This window comes from Atractosteus spatula, chromosome 8, assembly GCF_055471065.1.
Source record: "Atractosteus spatula isolate fAtrSpa1 chromosome 8, fAtrSpa1.hap1, whole genome shotgun sequence".
Lineage (NCBI taxonomy): Eukaryota > Metazoa > Chordata > Actinopteri > Semionotiformes > Lepisosteidae > Atractosteus > Atractosteus spatula.
The window spans coordinates 27219548-27241637 of record NC_142713.1 but is presented as its reverse complement, the minus strand read 5'-3'; the positions used below and the strand labels follow the sequence as shown (position 1 = coordinate 27241637).

At 36.2% G+C, this 22090-nt stretch overlaps 1 protein-coding gene across 1 annotated transcript in view; it reads left to right on the top strand.

Moving 5' to 3' along the window:
- Positions 1-22090, top strand: part of LOC148829336 (thyrotropin-releasing hormone-degrading ectoenzyme-like) — a 219917-nt gene that overhangs the window by 102354 nt on the left and 95473 nt on the right. The window contains exons 6-7 of the mRNA XM_088923246.1: positions 18911-19048; positions 21742-21807. Coding sequence (XP_088779372.1) covers positions 18911-19048; positions 21742-21807 — 204 coding nt within the window. The remainder of the gene's footprint in view (positions 1-18910; positions 19049-21741; positions 21808-22090) is intronic.

Sequence of the window (22090 nt, the reverse complement as noted above, 5' to 3'; positions counted from 1 at the left end):
AGAAACAAGTATTGATCATAAGATCACCATGGACTGCTCATGGATGATTCACTACCTTAGTTCAGAAATCTCCAGCAGGGCATCCATGAATAATACATGCCATAGACATAAACATAAAATAGAAATGCCAACATTAACCTGAGTAATCTCTTTACAAAATATTCAAGAAATGTCCAGGAATACTGAGCAAGTCAAGATACTTTGTGACTACATATGCGTGACTTTCCCAAGAATATTTCACAGTATGCTGAAAATCCAAGAAAAGAGAACATGTAACATACTGTATACACTGAACCTGTAAAGCACTTTTATCTTAACATATAAAATGTGTTAAGTGTTTGTATAAATGTTTTAATCACTTTTATAGCTTGCATCATATCTTTTCTAGTTTTCTTTAGACAAACTTGTTGCAGATAAAAATGCACTTTCTTTCTGTGGATGTATCAAGCATATAAATTAAACTATAGATTAATCTGATGTAAACTGTTTAGGTGCTTGTTTTATTTCTTCAAATATATTAAAATTTCATAGTTGCAAAACAAATATTTGTGTGAACCTTTTTATTTTTATATTCCTCTTCCTGGCAAAGATCACACAAAGTTATTTTTATTTTATTTTAACAATAAGTACAGTGTTTGATAGAACTCCTCTAACATTGTTTCCTATTTTATCAGTCATACAAGACTCCTGCTGTTGTGGATTTAAAACAGTTTGATTCACTCTAATTTGTGTGCTTGATAATGTAGACCACTCCCATATGTATTTGCTAAATTAACCTGGGACGGTGCAAGATGCTATTTTTCCTGTCTATACATTATTAACAATAAGAACAGACCAAAAGACGGTTTTAATGTAAAATGCATGTTGTAAGCTTGGATGAAGAAGGAAAATGCTTCACTGCAATTAAATGAAATATATTTCTAAACAAAAAGTAAAGCCTAATGTGCATTTACATATAGCAGTTTTACCAGACAAAGCTGCAAAACATTTTTTTAATAATGCAGCAGCAAAGAGCAATAGTAAATCCGACATTCAGTGAGGTATGAACCCTGAATCATCAGTGAAACATTACAGTGAAACTGAGAGAAGCTAATAAAATCCAACATTTTATCCTAACAGCCCCATATACAGATGCAGCCATTCAAAGTGCGCGGTACAGACACGTACCGGAGGTAATTGGCTACGGTGTTGCGCATTGTGACGCACGATGACGCGCGGTACCGCGGTACGTGATTGGTTGACCGACAGGGGCACTCGTGGTCCGTTGGTCTGTCGTAGAAAGATTTACAGTAAACGTCTTTACTGTGCCCGTTGTAGTATTGAATATTTATATGGAATTTTACCACTGAAGGGAAGTCTTAGTAGCTGAGCATAAAAAGAATAGGAGCATACTGTAACGCGTGTGAAGGCCATAAACGATTTTTAATTTTGGAACATAAACATACAGTATATGGCTGGTCTCGGTACTTTAAAGAAAAAATACACACCAGTATTCCATTTCTCCCTAAACATTTTAAACATCGAAGTCTTTAACTAACGAGATACCGGAGTCAACAAGCATACTTTTAGAATTTGATTAAAAGGGAATATAATATGGAATCGCGTATCTAAAGAAATTAATAACAATATAATTATATTCATGTACCGCAACACAAGAATAGTACACGCTGTACATTGTACTTTTTTTTTAACAAACATTTCTTTGAAAAAATGAAACGTTTCCCTTGGTCAGAGATTAAATAAAACCTCACTCGCACCAAACAAATTTATATTTCTGAGTATCACAACATGATCGGATTTAAGTCATTTTAATAACAATGAATAGTCACCTAGGCGTTACAATATAAACATTTATATTGATTTCAATTGCGTTTTGATTTAAATCGCAAACGCGTGTTTAAATATATGTGTTTTTTGATTCACAATCAGACAAATGCAACATAAATTGATATCTTTGTCTTCTAAGTATCTTAATAAACTTTCAGCATAGCTTTCTCCCCGTTTAGATTTATTTTTCTTGGGATCTTGGGATCAAACGTGGAAAGATTAGATTGTAATTGTTTTTATTTTTTAAATACATTGCGGAGTTAAAGCAAGTTAAAGCCTTGATTTTATATATCACCTTTAAAAGTGGAATCTCAAAGCAAAGTAAATACCCAACACCGATTGTACCCATCTGTCATGCTAATAAAGCACCTTGAATTGAATTGAATTGAGGGAGAGAGGGGGAGAGGGCGAGCGAGAGAGCCAGGACAGACAGGCAAATAAGATACACTCCACAGACATTCACAACAGCGACATATCATAAAACGTTTGCACATATAGTTAAGTTATTACTTGGTTTTCAAAGTGCAATGAAATACAATATTGTTGTTGTTGCTGTTATTGTTGTTTTTATCCTGTAAAGCGTTTTGAGAAGCCACCTTTAAAGGCGATATATAAAAGCGCTGAATCTTATGGAATGTGTTCCGCCGGGGATTCAAAAAATTTATTTTTTTTAATCACGTATCTAAGGAAATAGCAGTATAACTTTGTTCATGCACAAACAGTGGCATGTTACATTATTAATTTGGGTGTCTCCTCTTGCCAGAAAGCTCTAAATTGCATTTTGAGTGCGGTTTTTGACTTTTTCTAAATTGCAACCCATAAATAAAGCTGAAACAGTTTAGACTTATTTTAAACTGTATTACAGCAGCACAATGGACAATGCAACGTAAATTGCAAAAATGCACTTGGAATCTGTCCAAGCCCTACTTTGTCAGGCATTTTCTTTTACTGCAACGGACATAAAAACTCCCTTGCTTTTAACAGAGCGTTTCATAATTTCTAACTACGAAAATTATTTAAACTGCGACACTTATCATTCATTCCATTCCATTCCATTATCAGTCTTCCATTTCTCCCTAAACATTTTAAGCATGAAAGTTTTATGAAATGGTACCCAAATATGCGATTGCTGTATGGAATGAATTTTAATTTTAAAAAATTATTTAACACGAAAATTAAGCTGTTTACATCTTCCGCCTGAGAACAGTCACCCGTTGCTACCCAACGCAGAAACACAGCCACTAACTAGCAAAGAGAGGACATTAGCTAGCCAATATGATAAAGAAATAAATTATTATTTTATTTCTTTTGAACATTTATTTGAACATTTCCATCGATTGTACAAGCACTTGGAAACTGTCCAATCCCTAGTTCATCAGGCATTTTCTTTTACGCTGCGGGCATTCTCCTTGTCTGGCGCCGATCTGTGTCTTCTAGGATATAATGCCAGCGAACTCTTGTTTTTATGTCCACTATAACAGACAATCTCCTTTCCTTTTAACCGAGCGTCTAACCCTCTGATTGGAGAAAAAAGACGTGCTGGTTTGCAATACATACAGTACTGTACCAGGAAGATGATTTCTTTCTATTCGAAACGTGTATTTTAAAAGTTTAAGAAGTAAAAACCTTACAGCGTACACAGATTTCTAAACTGATAAGGATCGTTATCTTTGTCTTATCCATAATAATGTTCACCGCTCTGTCCAGCAAATTAATAATAAACTTTATTTTATATAGCGTTTTAAACGAATAAGTAATTAGATTGCTCATAAACCTAATCGCTTTTTCTACATAAACACAGCGTGATTGCTCTCTGAAAATGCTTTTTCTTTTTATTTAGGCTCAGATTTCAACTATAGATCGTATTATTATAAACTTTCTTGGAAAAATGTCTTTTATGTAAACCATGTTTGCTATTAATTCATTTAGGGCTAGAATATGTTCATTGTCTTCCAATCGAATCGAGTTGAGATTAGAAGCTTGCCACGCCCGGACTGTTACACCAACGCATTAGCATGTTAAAGCGATTTCATTGAGGAGCCTAGCTTTCTTAACTAGTAAGTACTGAACTTCCTTGGCTTTGGAGGGGGAGGTGTCTTTCACTGGAAATCTCGCCCCCTTCTACTTTGAAAATACCTGTGAAACCGGTTTAATTCGTCACAGCCAGCACTCCCGCAGAGACGGGGGTTGTACTCGTTAATGTCTTAGCCGGAACGCATCATTATATCTCATTTTGTATTTCTATAAAAAAATCGTTTGCCCAGCTTAACACTATTGCTGTTGTTTTTATCCTGTAAAGCGCTTTGAGGAGCACAGCTTTCTCACCACTTAGATTACTTTTTGATACCATCCTTACACAAAGCAGAAACTTCTTGTATTTTCCGATGACATACAAGTGGAAAGATTACAGATTTTAATTGTTTTTTTCTGAACCAGGGAATATCTGATCATGTTTCTCTATAACAATAATAAAAAACTTTATTTTACATATCACCTTTAAAAGTGGCATCTCAAAGCAATACAGTAGATGTAAACCACAGATTACAAAGTAAATACCCAGACAAATGCAAACACGTTTTTAATAAAATGTTTTTATTCATTCAGCAGAGAGAGAGCGTAAAACCTGGGCGTAACAGCTGTTCCTTTTTCTGATCACTTGCTCTCTGGATAAACGTCTCACCTGTCCTGTTCTTTGTTTTCCTAATTTGCTGATTATGCCTTCTGCGATCCACTCCTGCCCTCACACCTAAAGAAGACTATTTTAAATTTCTTTGCGCGGTCCATTGTGCAATTAACCCTTGTATGTGCTGTCCTTAAGGTGATATCACATAAAGGTGATATGTAAAATAATGTTTTTATTATTGTTATAGAGAAACATGATCAGATTTTCCCTGGTTCAGAAAAAAATATCTAAAGTATACTAGTTTGTCACTAGTATACTTTTAATACAGTCTTTGCTGTGCTCTAGAGGATCCTTATGATATTTCAAGCTCTGGTTGAATGATAAGTGTCGCAGTTTAAATAAATTTCGTAGTTGGAAATTATGAAACGCTCTGTTAAAAGCAAGGGAGTTTTTATGTCTGTTGCAGTTTTTTTGAAACTGAATCAGCACTGAACTTGTTTGAATTGACTAAGCTCCGTTCTGTACCACACAATGATCCCCCCAGAGTCTCTGCCCCGGGTGATTTGGGTTTTTTTGTCAGAGGGTAAAAAACTCTCCCTCTCGCTTGCCCTCCCCCCCGTGTATTGTCTGTTTTTTTTGTGCTGTTCTTTGACAAAACAAGGCTCACCAGATAATGTGAATCGAAACCTGTTTTTCTAGCTTTTAAAGTCGTGCGATGTGTAAGCGGGAACACATCATTATATCTTACATATGAAAAATACATAATATAGCTCCCAAACAAACGCAAACGTGTTTTTAATAAGATGCTTTTATTCATTCATAATCCGACAATTTCAGGAAGACTAATGGAGGTCTGGCTTTTTTTCTGGAAAACCATTACTCTGGTCTTGTCCAGATTGACTGTCAGCGCTCAGGTCTGACAGTGCTGCTCCAGCAGTGCCAGGTTCTGCTGCAGCCTCTGTTCTGTGGGCGACAGCAGGACCAGGTCGTCTGCAAAGAGCAGGAACTCGATTTCTGTAATTAATGCAGATCAGTAAATCAAGGGACAAAACAGTTATTGCGCCCGGCTCCTCAATGGGCTTTGACGTGCTAATGCGTTGGTTTAACAGTCCGGGTGTGGCAATGTTTTTTATTATTGTTATAGAGAAACATGATCAGATTTTCCCCGGTTCAGAAAAAAAGATCTAAAGTACTGTATACTAGTTTGTCACTCTTCTCATCCCCTCTTTGCTAAATGGCTTTTGAATAGAGTCACATGAAGAGAGAGGTGAAACAGCCCTACACAGCCCTGTCGCAGTACACAAATATAATTATATCTTATTAATTTCTTTAGATACGCGATTCTTTTAATACAGTCTTTGCTGTGCTCTAGAGGATCCTTGTGATATTTCGAGCTCTGGTTGAATGATAAGTGTCGCAGTTTAAATAATTTTCGTAGTTAGAAATTATGGAACGCTCTGTTAAAAGCAAGGGAGTTTTTATGTCCGTTGCAGTTTTTTGCAACATGAATATAATTATATCGTTATTAATTTCTTTAGATACGCGATTCCATATTATATTCCCTTTTAATCAAATTCTAAAAGTATGCTTGTTGACTCCGGTATCACATTAGTTAAAGACTTCGATGCTTAAAATGTTTAGGGAGAAATGGAATACTCTAGTGTATGTTTTCTTTAAAGTACCGAGACCAGCCATATACTGTATGTTTAAGTTCCAAAATTAATATCGTTTATGGCCTTCACACGCGTTACAGTATGCTCCTATTCTTTTTATGCTCAGCTACTAAGATTTCCCTTCAGTGGTAAAATTCCATATAAATATTCAATACTTAAACGGGCACAGTTAAGACATTAAATATACATATACATACTGTATACAGTACAGTTTGCATACGGTAATATGTTTATGTTCCTAAATCAATCTCTTTTATGAGCATGTGAAAGGCATGGTGAATCACTGTACTTTGCATGATTGGAAACAAATGCGTGATTGCGAAATGCTGTGGTGTTACTTTTACAAAGACGGTCAATGAAAAAAAGAATGTGGACCAGGGCAATACTTTGAGTTTACAGCTTGTTCAAGGTCATTCATTATTAATACTATTAGTAATATCTTCGTTAAAGACTTTGATGGCGACAGCTCAAACATGAGAGGTTGAGCTTTATTAGCTCCACCTTGCGGAAATTCCGGATACTATTATTTTGCTTGCGGTATTATAGGAGAATTTACGGTAACTAGCGGTATTTACCGGTAACTCACGGTAGACTGCGTAAAGCGCACCGGAAAATAATGCGGTATCGCCCGCGCATTTTGAATGGCTGCATCTGTAGCATCACTTCCACAAGCTAAATCTGAGCCAATTCAGGACATGGAAACATAATCAAAGCATTGAGGCTTAAGGCAGGAGCTCCCAGGATTACATTATTATAGATCTTGAGATGCAAACACTAGTCTCCATTTCAGATAGTAGCAGTGTTGCCAAAAATGAAGAAAAAAAAGTTGTGGTTGTTGGATTTAACTGCATCTAAGTTCACTGTAACTAGGATATGTGTCAAGCATATGTGTCATCAACAATACCTGTATGTTTTCTCCCTGAAGTTCAGGGGACAGGTATTGTTCAAAGAGCCTTTGACAGGTCCTTAACAAAGGCAGATGACAACCAGGTTGTTGTTCACTTTGGTGGGACAAATGACTGTAACATAAACAGCACACTTTCTGTCTAGAACAAATTCACACACCTTAGAAACAAACTAAAGAACAAAGATCTTTTCAAGAATCCTACCTGCACCATGTAAAGGCCAAACACTGCAGTATGAGTCTGTCAGCACAACAGAAAATAAGGCTTTGGCCATTGGAAACAAGACAGAAGACATCTAAATGAAGAGGGCATCAGTTTTCTTGTCAAAAGAGAATATCCACAGACAAAGTCAAAACCATTTAATGGGTAAAGAATCCAAAGGTAATCTATATGATATATAAGATATAGAGTGAGTATTCAAAAAGAGAACCTAAAGAAAAAAAACTTTAAGGTCATAAGTGACATAAGTGCTAACATGCATGGAAAGAAGCTACTGTCACAGAGTGAAAAGAATGGGTGTGAGAGCATCACGTATCAAGAGCTGTATTGATGTTAAGTTGCACTGATGAGCCAGTGTCACTCTAGTGTTGATGTAGTTTCGTGCATTATTCTCTGTGCTTCCTGCCCTGATCAAAGACACGTTTAGCACTGGTAATTACTACACCATTTACATGTGATGTGTGGTTGCAAAACAAGTTTGACTGTGACTGTGATTGAGAGGTGTACCTTAAGAAAAGGGTACGAATGAGCAATGCATCATTACACCTGGCCATTTGTACTGTATACAGCCATTTTCTGAACGAACCCTGGGCAGTTAGCTCTTTCCATGCCCAATACATGACACTTTCACCCCCTAGGGAAACTTCCACCAATTAGGGAGTGAGTCAGGAGCCCTTGTTAAAAGCGCTTCAGAAACCCCCAATCAGCACAAAACAGAGGACTTTTGGAAAAGGAAAGACTGGGTGAGATTACAGCAGTTGGACACAGAAGAGGACTCAACTCAAGAGACCAGGGAAAGTGAAGGACGAAAGCCACAGCAATGTCTTTCTCTCCCCTCTAGCAAAACTGGACTAGGAGACAAACAGTGTTAAGGGGGGGACACCAGGGGCAGATTGTTCAGGATGGTGGGAATTGAGTGGAATGCCTGGTACTTCAGTGTTTCTTTGCTGTGGAGGAAAACAGCAGGTTAGGAGGCATAGCAGGTTACCATCTGGGGCTGATTCAGGAGAATGGGAATGCCGTACTGTTCATGTGGGACATTTGCTGGTAACTAGGGTTCTTGGACTGCTCTATGATTAAGTTGTTTCATGTGTTCTCTGCATTTGGTGAGCAGTCATATAAATGATGTATTGTGGAGATACCTTTATGTGAAGGGAATACTGAATACACTAAAAAAATACATGAAAAAAATGGGATATAATGTATAATAACTATATGGATGCACTGGTAGTTCATGGTTCTAGGAGATGAAAAGAGCCTGTGGTGGGAAGGGGGGGTGTAGTCCTAGCACCCTTCATAATTACTATGTGGTATAATCATGCACAAAACAAAAATTATCGCTGCTTGTAGGGGTCACCCAACTGTGACACTACTATATTAGAATATGATTATGATGTAATTGACATTGTCATTTTCAATTGACAGAAGCATAACTAATGAAGAATGAGGGTTCATTCATGGAACATGGGACATGGAACAATGGGAGGTGTACTTCTTTGGTGTATACGCCAAATTCAGTTGTTGATGAATTGATGAATTTACATCATTTTAAAGCACCAGTAGTGAGCAGTGTACTGTAAACTTTCATTTCTTTGTTCCAGAAATAAAAATATTGTGAAGAGCAGAATCCAACATAAAAAAAATTATTGTAGAGAATGCTGGTCCACACTAAATTATGAACCGTTATACTACAATGTGAAAGTTGAGTTCTTACTATCACACAATACATCACTGATCCAACCAGTGGATCAAGGTGTTTTGCTAACTTAAAATGCGCAATAAAAACCTTCTGAAGCAGAGAATGACTTTTTGTGAATGACAATTTAAAAGAGTTGGTCACAGTATTTCTGCTTGTTGTTTTTTATAGGTTATACTGTAGGTACATTCAATTTATATACCTGTGTCTGAACTGATTGTTGGGAATGTGTCTCAAGCTAATTGCATTATTTCTTATGGACATCAATTACTCTTAGTTATTTATCTTTAAGTTGGATTATTTAGGGTTGTTACCTAGACTTTTATTGGGACACTTTGCTACTTTAGCTGCAAGTGACACACACACTCTGACTAATTTATGGTCCCTAGCCTGACTCTGTTCCTTTAAATCTTATGGAAAAAGCCTCCTGCTTTAAGTCACATGGGCAAAGTTTACACTCTTATGGTCCTAAACTGTGCGCAGTTACATTGTTCTTATTGAGAAAAAAAATATTTTGATGATTTTCTGGTCTCGAGCCCTGAAAAATATTAGGGGCATCCTGTATAAGAAAATTGTGTGTAGAAATAGTTCAGGTGGGTAGCTGCGTCAGCATGCGTAGGCTGCAAAGGAACAAGTAATTGGTTTATTCCATGCTGAAAAGAGAAGAAAGAAAACAGAACATTTCAGCTGTGGAGCCTTCACACCCGAAGAAGGCTCCATATCTGAAACGTTGTGTTTTCTTTGTGTAGAAATATGTGTAAAGGATGAAGTTATATTTATGGGAGATTTCAACTTTCCTCATATAGACTGAGAAAAACCAATAGTACAGTCAGCAACAGAAAAGGTATTCATTATAACAACTGCTTCCTTACTCAGAGTTTACTCAGTGTAAGATCACCTATTAAAGGGAATTTAGGTATTGATCTATGGTAGTGTATTTTAAACTGCCAACATAGTTGAGCGAACCATTAAGAAACTGTGTTTGAAGAAATGAAACAAAAAAAATTGAAGAATTGAACAAATCAGTATGGAATTAGTACAGAATGGATTGAAGCAGTTTAAAGATATTCTGCTTGAAGCGCAAAATAGATTTATCTCATGTTAATAAATCAAAGCCTATAAAGCAATGGAACAAATGCTTTAATAAATCAATTAGAAAAATATAAAGAGAAGAAAAGCACATTGTGATGATTAAGAAACTAATGGAATCGGGTGTCACACATCAACTCCTCCATCACAGAGTCCCTGGACCCCTTGCAGTTCGCCTACCAGAACAACAGATCAGTGGATGATGCTGTTTCCCTGGCTCTGCATACAGCCTTGGAACACCTGGACACTAAGAACTCGTATGTGAGAATGCTGTTTGTGGACTACAGTTCAGCATTCAATTCCATCATACCCAGTCAACTGGTGACAAAGCTCAGGGGATTAGGTCTGTGCAACTCTGTCTGCAACTGGCTGCTGGACTTTCTTATCGAGAGACCACAGGTGGTGCGGATAGGCAATAAAACATCAACACCACTCACCCTGAGCACTGGAACCCCACAAGGCTGGTGTCTGAGTCCAAGGTTGTACTCCCTGTTCACTCACGACTGCACAGCAAGACACAGCAAAAACCGCATCATTAAGTTTGCAGATGACACCAGTATAATAGGACTGATCAGTGATGATGACGAGTCCACTTACAGGGATGGTCGTACAGCTGCTTAGGTGGTGTCATAGCAATAACCTGGACTTGAACGTAAAGAAAACGAAAGAGCTAATAGTGGACTTTCGGAGACACAGGTCACACACTCACAGCCCACTCAGTATTGATGGAACGGAAGTGGAAACAGTCACCAGCTTTAGGTTTTTGGGAATTCACATCTCTAAAGATCTAACCTGGACTGTGAACACTAACTCTATCATGAAGAAGGCTCAGCAGCGCCTTTATTTCTTGAAGTGCCTCAAGCGATGGGGGATGCCAATACATGTGTTGGTGAACTTCTACCGCTGCACCATCGAGAGCATCCTCACCAACGGGATCACTGTGTGGTATGGCAACACCTCTTCGCGAGAAAGAAAGGCACTGCAGAGAATGGTCAATATGGCCCAGAAGATCATCGGCTGCGGTCTCACCGAGATTAAACAGCTCTATGAGGACCGCTGCCGTGGTAGAATTCTGGCCGTCACAGAGGACAGTCACCACCCCGGGCATGAGCTCTTCACCCCACTGCCCTCAGGCAAGAGATATTAGAGCATATGGACACTTACCACTAGATTCTTCAATAGCTTCTATCCACAAGCAGTGAGATTGGCAAACACATTTAGCCATCCCCCTCGAACCACACCTACACCATCACCATCTACCTCATTATGATTTCTTATTTATTGCACATCTCCAGTCATTGTTTAAACGTCTGTATTGTTTACATTCAAACTGTCTACATGTTTACTTGTGCATTGTCTACTGTTTGTATATTGTCTTGATGCACTGTTTGCACTTTGTTTTGTTTTTTACACTTGTTTTACAATCGAGAGACTTTCTGTAAGTAAGAATTCCATTGTACCAGTACCGGTTACATATGGCAATAAAGTTCAAGTTCAAGTGAAGGAATATAATGAACTGCAAGAATAGGGAAAAAGGGTATTAGAAATGCAAAGAGATGTAGAAATATAGAATAAATAAAGAAATCCTAAAATTATTTTTATCAGTATTACAACTGCAAAAAAAACATTAAAAGATAAAGTGAAATGTATCCAGGATAATACAGGTTGAACGTCTCTAGTCTGGCTTTTGTCTGGCTTTTGCTGAGCCAGAGAATTTGTGGAACTATAGTAGGTCAATATTGTAAATGACGGTTATCTTTTTATTATTATTTTGCTGAGGAGAATAAACAGAACAATGCTTGCAACACTGCTTAATAATAATATATGACTATACCCATACACACTACTTAAGTATGCTTAACCAGCACTTCCCCGTTCTATTCATAACAAAGTGTTGGTGTTACATTGTTTTAGGAAGTGTTACACTATTTTATTATTACTCAAAGAAATTAGTAGAATTTATTTTGTCATTATCATCTCACCTCAAATACCAACACCTCTGACAAGATTTGTGTCATTGTGTAAGTGCAGTAAAACCAAATCTCTTTTTCCCTCTATCAATGTCTTACCAACATGAATACTTTTGTAGATATTTCTTTTGATAAAACAGAACAACTAAAGGATCTGATTCTATTGCTTATCCAAGTCATTCATTGTGGATGACATTGTAAGCCTGACACAAGACACATACTAATGTGTCCTTTTTTTCTGCAAAAATTCCACCTTTGCAATATTGACACATGCTTATTCTTAACCGATTACCAACACTTCCACTGCTTGATGGTTTTGTTAAAATGTAAGATAATAGGACGGGTTACTTTGTTTGACCACAAGAAACCTGGCACCAACCATAATAAGCATACATCCAGTTAACTAAAATCATATTATATGATAAATGCTGCTTTCAGTGCCAGACTAGATATACTCAACCACCAGGAAATGTCTTAATGATTGAAGGGAAGATGGTTAATGTATTAAATGAATATTTCATTTAGCTGTCTATTGAAGAAGAAATTAATAACATAACAATAATTAAGAATGGTTTAAGTATAGAACTGACAAAGAGCTACAAGTACTAAAGATATGTACTGTAATATAATGAAATTTCCAGGGGTTTCACCAATTTGTCTTGTAGAGCAATGGAAACACAGTCCACGATCATATATGTGTTATACTTGGTAAATTTCAATTTTCAGAAGGCTTTTTATAAATGTCCTCATAAAGGATTAATTCTCATATTGCAAGCAATAGTCATTCAAGGTAATGCATGTACAGTAATTGGACTGAGAAGTGTTTAGTGTACAGAAAACTGTATAAATAACAAGTGAATGTTTCAACTGGTATGGTGTAATTAGTGGAGAACCACAGGGTTCTGTATTATGACCACTGGTCTTCCTAGGTTATGTTAATCATTTAAGTTTCAGTATAGGTAGTACACTAGTGAAGTGTGCAAATTAAACTAAAATAGGAGGTTTCACAAATACTGTAGATGCTGCAAACTAGGTTTCAAACTATTTAAAATTTACCTTAAGACTTAGCCAATGATTATGTTTCAATCATTGGCTGGTGATGTTTCAATGATGTTTCAACAGAATGCTTTTATGAGTGAAAGAAGTTAAACATCTAGAACTGGAATGAGAAGTATTAACTCCCTCCTCTACGGCAAATCTAAATTAGTTCAGATATACAAAATTAATAATTATCACACAATTAGTTGAATGGGCTATGTGTGCAATAACAATGTTCCACGTTTTCAGTATAAATGCACCTGTGTCTGTAAGGTTGCTCAGTTAGGTAGCAAATTTGAAACAAAAATTCAACTTAATTCAACATTATTGGAAGATAATGAATCCTTTTACAAGGCAATTAAAATAAAAGGAGAAAAAATAAATTACAGTATTACTGAAAAGAATGGCATTCATAGAATGGCATTCATTCACAGAAGAGAAGTACAAAGAATTATAAGCACAGATCAAACATATATTCGAAAGGCCAAGAAAGATAGATAACATAGGTGGTCAGAATAAATAAGTTTTTTTTTCATTAGTACAACAACAAGAAATGAGTAAAGTATGAAACAGTGTCTCAACCATAATCATAGGAAACTCTAAGAATATAAAGAGGGAATTACTTATGTATGAAATTAATATTTCATTCAGGTGTTTACTGAGGTAGAAAGCAACAACAACAAATTTACCCTGAATTGAAGAAAGATAAGAACCTCTGTTAAATAATATTACCATAGAAGTGTAACAGTTACTAGGAGTACTTAAGATACATCTCCTTGGTCTTATGGTATTCTATCAATTTAACTAAAGGGCATGAGAGATTCTATTTGTAAGTCATTAAAATTCAAGTAATTATAAGCTACTAGGTCTCATATCTATTACATGTAAAGTTAAGGAAAAGAGAATTAGATTTATACTAGAGGGTCATCTATATGAAAATTGAATACTAGGCAATCTTCTACATGGATTTAGAAAAGTTAGGTCTGGTTTACTAATGTCGTTGATGATCTCTGAGTAATCAACAGCTGTAATGGATATAAACACCAATTTGTGTTTTTAGATTTTCAAAACACTCAAGAAATTTCTCCATTAAAGGTTAAATATTAATTTGCAAGGTTAAGCCATCCAAGATAATGCATGCATAATTAGTGGAGTGTCAAAGGTATCTGTATTAGGATCAGTGCTTCCTTGTTTTTATCAATGAACTAGATTTTAATATAGTCAGTAAATTTGACAATTTGACGAAATTCACAGATGATACCAAAAAAAAGAGCATTAGCAAAAACAGTACAAGTACAGTAGGAAAGAAAATGGAAAAAGACTAAAGCAGTAAACAAGAAAGGTGAAACATCTGACTGCTGATGTTTATTGTAGACAATTGCTAAATGTTACATGCAAGTAACTGCGGTGACATGCAGAAAAAAAATATAATTTATAAAAACTGAAATATAATACAGGAAAAACAGAAGTTGAAGAATATGAAAAATACTTAGTTGTTTATGCTGACACATAATTTTCCTCTTTTAAACAATGGTTATAAGCAATAAAAAGACAAATATAATGTTAGGATATACTCTATAGCTGAATGTGTAGAATACTAGCACTATCTCATTTTGAATATTTTGGTCAATATTATTGTAAAAATTATATCACTGTATTGGGATTTGCTTCTCTGGGATTCAGCCCAAGGAAGAGTTAACTGGTGCATTCCCAGGCTTAAAATAAGGACTTGTATAACTGAAACCTATAAGTCTCGAAGAGACTCATTTAATCAAACCAAGGGTCTGCTTCAGAATCAACAGTAAAACCTGAGCCAGAGGACACAGGTAGATACTACAGGGCTACCTGTGTCAAAACTAATTCAGCACTAAAGGCTGTGGGCATCAAGAAAAACCTACCCATTTACCCAGTGACCAAAAACAATATCCTGACTTCTTCTTAGAAATGGATGGTCCTTGAGTCAATTAACTATTTGTAACCAAACAACATAGGTGGGTCTTAACGGCCACTTCTTGTTTTTTAACCTTTTTATAGTTTTATGTTGAAATAACTAAAAATGAGCAGCGCAGTGGTGTATTGAACTGCACTGCTGCTCTCTGTGTGGAGTGTGTGGGTTTTTGCTGGGGATGTTCTCCCACAGTCCAAACACATAGTGGTAGGTTAATTGGCCCTCTCTGTCTGTATGTGGCTTGTGATGGACTGGTGTACTGTCCTGGTTGTATTATGCCTTGTGCCTGTTGGTTGATAGGCTGTAGCTCTCCAGTAACCCTGTACTGGGTAAGAAAATGGATGGATAACTAAAGATGATGTGCACTTTCACCATCCATTATGTTTTAAAATATCATATGAGACAAATCTGTCATTCAAAAAAGACCAAACCGCTTTAATATACAATAGCAAGAGAACATAATATACAACTTAAAATTATTTTACACTTAAAGCAATGTTATTAAATCCTTATTTGTCTGATTTACAATAACGTAATACATGAAAACAAGATGTAGACATCCTTTATGTGACATGTTAACTTAGAGAAATATATTAGCAATAATTGATTCTGCCACCGACACTCCAGATTTTCTGCAAAGTACATTACATAGGTACATCACACTTTATTTTTGTTTTGATTCTAAATTGCTTTGATGTCATACACAATAAGTATACCAAATGGAAATTTGTTTTAATTTTTTAAATGGAAATTTTAAACAAAGCTCATTAAAATCATTGTTGGGACTTCTTTATCCTGATTATTGAAGTTAAGCAGGTGTTTCAGTCTTCTGGGACAGGCACTGGCAAAACGTGTTCAAAGCTCTGTCTAGAAAACAACCACGTTAATAATTCTTTGTGATTTACATTGCAGAATTCCAGTAGCCCTAAAAATATAATACTGTACATGGGCTACGAAAAGTAAGCAGTCATGCTGTAATTCTTAACCTAGTTCATCAAAACTAAAAAAAAAGAGGCTAATCTTTTTAAACATCAAAGTGAAGGCTCCTATATGGGTAGTTTATCATTCTTGGATGGAGTGACATGAAGGAGATTCGGTTAAAGCCATTCTGTGTTTGTTGTGCTGTTGAAATCTGGCATACAGGGTCTCTGTGGAAAGAAGTTTCACGCTTCCACTAACATTGAGAACTCGAAATCAAGCCACATTATGCACACATTGTGGCTGTCTTTACTTTCCTAATTTTCCCCAGAAGGTACAAAATGGGAGTTGTTTTATTTTTGACACGTTTGAAAAATCAATTTTCACAACAAATGGGCTGTTAATAAAGAGCCCTTAAGGATGAATCAGCTGACTTTCACTCTAGTCTGACTTAAGCAGTGCAGAGAGGCAAGTTGAGACTAAAGGGTGTTTTGTCTCAGTGAAGCCAGCTTTTATTTTTAACTCTTCCCTCTGAGTGAGTGCAATTTAAAACAAAAATGCAAATGTTTAAAGCACTTAAGACTACTGAGTCAAAAATATTCTTTGGTTCTGGTTATTATCTCTCACCAAAGTTGGTAAATGTGTGATACAGAGTCAAATAAATGTCTTTGCTGCCATTTGGCTTCAGGTTTTGTTGCGTCCAGGGTGTGTCCTGACTTGAGCCCTTTGATTACTGAATAGGCTCTGTCATACTCAAACACCCTAAATTGGATGAAGGGGTTTGAAAATGGATGGATGCCATATCTTTATTTGATATTGTTTTAGCCTATATTTCAAAATTACATTAATTTTGTATACCTATTTATGCCTTATTCTCATTTCTTATTTTCATTTCCCAGAGGAACCGGTAAATTTTAAAATCCCCATTGTTGTCATGCATCTTAGTTCTGGAATGGACAGCCATTAATTCAACTATTTTTCAACAATTCAACTAAAGTCAACCGTTTTGCAACATTTGCCCATGCCTCATGACAGTAATTGGTGAATACCCAGACAGAGGTGACCAAAAAATAATTAAATTGTGAATAAAAGTGGATGAACTGGAACTATGTTGGCTGGTTTACTGCAACAGCAAATCTTGCTGTGCCCTACCATCGTTACTTCTGCATGCAGGATGATTTTGTCAGTATTCAGACTACATAAATAAAGGTTATTAATTCACTACCATAATTAATAAGACCTAATTAATTAAATCTACCATGGATTCTATAAGTCCCCATCCCAGTGCATACTAGTGTTACTCAAAGCAACTGAGTCAATTCACTAGAAGATAAATGAACATGGGACTGATTTAGAGGAAGGTGTACTGTATAGTGGAAGCACCTCTGGCAGCATTATAGTCTTTTTGGGTTAATCTGTTGCAACTTTGCATACCAGCTTGGTGCAATTTTTGGCCATTCAACACTGTTGTACAGGACTCACAATTTTTCTGTTGTAATGATAGTAATGTCATGGTTGTGAACAGATTATGTGTGTGCAGTTGTAACACTCTAAATATGTCAGTAAATGTGAAGAGCCTTTAACAAAATATAATTTAAGCTACATAAGCATTTTATATCAGGCACTTTATTCCTCTTATCTCCATGACAATTTCTCACGAAATCAAAATGACCAAACCAAAGCTGCTCAGTGGGGTGGGGCGATTTGCTTAAGCTCTCTCAAGTTGCTTGGCGTTTGCATATGGAGAAGAGTTTTCAAGTCTTCTACAGATTCTCAATAGGATTTAATTGAAGACATTGATTGAGCCATTCAAGGATATTCACTTTCTTATTCCTAAACCAATCCAGTATAATATAACTTTGGCCTTGTCCTTTGAATTATTGTCCTGTTGAAAGGTGATTTTCACTCCATTTTAAGTATTTAGATTTCAGAAGTTTTCTTCCAGGATTTGCCTGTGATTTTGCACCTTTGATTTTTCCTTCAGCCCTAACAATCTTCCCACTCCCTATTGAAGAGAAGCATCCCCATACATTCATGTTGCCACCATTGTGCTTGACTGAGGATGATTTTGTCTTGTATGACCACAGAACCTTTTGCCACATGTTTGCATTATCACTTAAATGCTTTGTTGCAGAGTAGACATTGGATTTTTCACTCTGTCATACAAGCAAGCTTTGGTGTAGAGATCCGGATATTATTAACTGGCAGATATTTTCTCATCTCAGCTATTTATCTCGGAAACTATTTCAAAGTTGTTTTTGGCTTCACAGTGACATTCCTCACAAGATTACTCCTTGCCCATCTGCTCAAAGGGAAATCGTGATCTAGGCAGTGTCTAGGTACTGTAGCATGATGCACTTTTCATTTGATGGTAATTAAGTAGAAATAAAGTACTCACAGGGATATTCAGAGACTTTGAGACGTATTTTGGTACTCTTCTCCTGATCTGAGCTTTTAAACAACATTATCCCTGATTTGCTTTCAAAGCTCCTCAGTCTTAATAGAGTCTATGCTGGAAATTCACCACAAGACCCAAGAACCTCACAGAGACAGGTGTTTTTATTCTGAAATCATTAGAGCCACAATTATTCCTCTCAAACAAGAGCCACTCAGCATTAATGTGTGGCTTGTTAAGGTAATTCTGTACACCTAAATTAATTTAGGATTACCATGGCAAAGGGTTTGAATACTTTTGCAGTCATGACTTCCATTTGTCTTTCCTATTAATTGTTTAAAATTCTGTTTTTTCTTTGATTGTATGCTAACAATATATTGTATATAAACTGTGCAAGGGGCATTCTTATTCAAACAAAACACATGATAAACTCCTTAAATAAAAGCAATAGCTCTTACTTTTCAGTGTAAAAAGGTGTACTCAGCCTAGGCAGAGATGAAATTATTAACTTGCTTTGTTCATACATGTATCAACTTGATCCAGATGATGTTTATTTGCCTGTGAGATTTACAAAGTTTGAAGTCATATTTTTTCCTGTGACTTTTCCAGGAGAAGCAAAGGTTCCTGACAGATGTTCTGCATGAGGTAATGCTCCTTGATGGCCTAGCCAGCTCGCATCCTATTTCGCAAGAGGTGCGCCAGGCAACAGACATTGACAGAGTATTTGATTGGATTGCTTATAAAAAGGTAAGGCTTGTGAGAGTTATGCAAACACTTTTTAAGTGTGCTTTAAAAGATGCAGATGTTTTTTACTTTAGATGGAAGAGTTGCATAAACCTTCAAGTAATTTGCAGCACATAACAGAATATTAATCAAAAATAATTCTGTGTCTTTACAGGTATATGAAAGGTTTAGTTGTACTCTTTAGAGTCAGCAGGGTGCAGTCACGTAACAAGTATCAGGTCTGAATTCTTTATTACTGTGTCAGATTTTTTAAAACAAATTCACTGGTGTTAACCTCATTTCAAATGATATATTTAATTAATTTTAAAGTTCAACTTTGTCCATGTTCATTAATGAATAAAATATTATGTTCAGTCTTTTAAATGAAAGTTTATGAAGTTATGTTAAAAAACAGATCTGTCTGTAACAGGGAAATAGTATTCATGGTGACAGAGCACTTTTGAGACAAATTCTTCATTGAATTTTATAACATACTTCAATTAAACAAGAAAAATTCAAAAAAAGATAACTACTGATACATCTTCAAGCAGATGTATATTTCTTCTCTGGAATACATTATATCATTGTAAAATAATCAATTTCTAAGATTTTGTTTTCATACCATTTTAATTTTAAGAGGAGATTATTATGGATCAGAAGATCCTGAGAGTTATAATGGATGAATGACAAAAGAATATTTAAATATAATTCAGCAATAGTAATTATATACTATTTTAAAAAATCCATAATGGGATTTATATGCATACCCTACTTTAATATTTTTATTTTAATTAGCTATCTAGTCGTCCAAATACTGGACTTTTATCTGAGTACCAGGATTTCCTGCTTTGCTTTAATAGAGCTGCATTTTAAATTACATTTTTCATATGTTAATTATGGTTTTAGATATTAACATATCAAAAACACTAACTTCTACATCCCTACAATATGTAGTGGCAGCACTGTAAACACATAACTGGCAGGGTGTGGGTTCAGATGCTAAGTTCAGCAATGCTTTTGTGCTCTTGAACAAGATACTGTGCCTAGTTTCTGCAACACCCGGCTGTAAAAATGGGTACAAGTGTGTTTCCTTGGCTAAATGTGTCAGCCAAATAAATAAGTAAAAAATGACTAAAAATGAAGTATGAAAATATTTCAAATTCAGAATTCCTACTACTATTAACTTAATATGGAAGTCAGTAAACCTAAAGATCTATCCTCTGAGACATTCTGCCAGGCTGATCACTCCTTTTCTTTTGATCACAGTGCATCTTCTAAATGAGACATATCGGCTTCCTCACTATAGTACATGAGCGACACAGCTTGGAGGTGAACTTGAGATCCATAGGCTGAAATGATTATTCCCTCAGCCAAGTAGAGGATTTTAATAGATGAGCTGTTTTGTCAAAATACACGTCCTGCCATTTTGGTTAGTTACTAGTGTCATACCCAATGTTTATTTAAATGAATTACTATTACAGAATGTCAGAATGTGGTACAACACATTATGTGGGATAATTGCTGCAAAATAAAACAATTGCTGTGATGTGCTGCTGTAGTGTGCTCTGTATATTGTGAGTGGGCTTGACTGGACTTTGCAACTCCTCCAACTTTTATTCACTTTTGCTGTCTTAAAACAAGAAAGTTCATTTCACCCACCATTGAATCATAAACACAGACAACTGACATCAGGGACAATGAAGTACAAGACAAGCACCATGAAATGCCAGTGAAGTCTCCCAAAGTCAATGTGTGAAGTGATTCCACAGCATCATTCTGAATTGATATACCCTTCCTTGAAGTGTTACTTGCAGTGTCACCTGTAAACAATATCATAAGTGTCTATTTATCCCAAAAAGCATATTATTCTTTGTGACATCAAGATAATCACCATAATGGTGGCACTGCTGCACCTTCCCTGATTGCCACTTCAGTGAAATGTTCATACCCTTTTGTCACAGAGCACATGGTCATTTGTGGATTTCGCACTTAGTAACTTGAAAGCTTACTGTACCTGACCTCACCCCAGCAGACTTCTGTACACAGGGATAAAGGTAGGATCAGGTGTGTGTCAACTGAGTGGAATCTCTGCCCACATTCAGAAATGCTTTTTAAACAGCTCTCATTTCCAGGGATGTGTTTATGCTGGCAGTGTGCAACATCATAATGCATCTTGGCTCTGTTCTTGATCAGGGCACATATTGAATAGCTACAGTAATTTCACGCCTCTTGCTGGCAAATGTTTTTTCCACTGCCGTTCCGTGCCCATGACCCCATATGTGTACCCTGTGATTTCAAGTAAATTGGATGTGCAGTTTTAGAGGTATTCTTCTCAGAGGTGATTGCGTGACTTTATAAGCCCCTGCATATTAGAAACTGTCAAAATGTGAATTTATGCTTTGACTCTGACACACTGAGTAGCCGTGGCCCTGTCAGTGATATGAAAAGTTAACAACCTTATGGATCCTGTCCTGCAGAAAGCTTTTGAAATATGATCTTAATGTGGAAATACTCTGTTTTAAACAAAATTAAGTGCTAAAAAAGACCAACGTGAACTGCCCATCATGAACCATTAACGTCATATTTTTTTCATTTACAGTAATTTATTTAAAATGAAATGTTTGGGATATTTATTCTGATAAAAATAATATATCATTCTATTCATAATTTCCCTTAACAGCATTTTTGCTTATATGTAATGTATTTTTTTCTCATAGGGCGCCGCTTTGATCCGAATGCTTGCAAATGTCATGGGGCAGCCAGTGTTCCAGATGGGCTTGAACGTAGGTGGAGTCCTTTACAATTTCTAAACTCTTGTTATGCCACTCTTGTAAAATAATATATTGTTTGTCACAATCCCCAGGTTGTTTTTGTTTGCTTACAGCCACATGATGTGCAGAGCTCAGCACTGAAAGGCTCAAGTGCTCTTTTCAATCTATGGGCAGGTGTGCATATTAAGTCTCTGTAGGATTATCCAGCTGCTATTTCCCATCTCTCTCCGGTAGGAGACCTACGTTCTGATTGACTAGCTAAGGTCCTCATGGGATTGTTTATAATCCTTGTTGA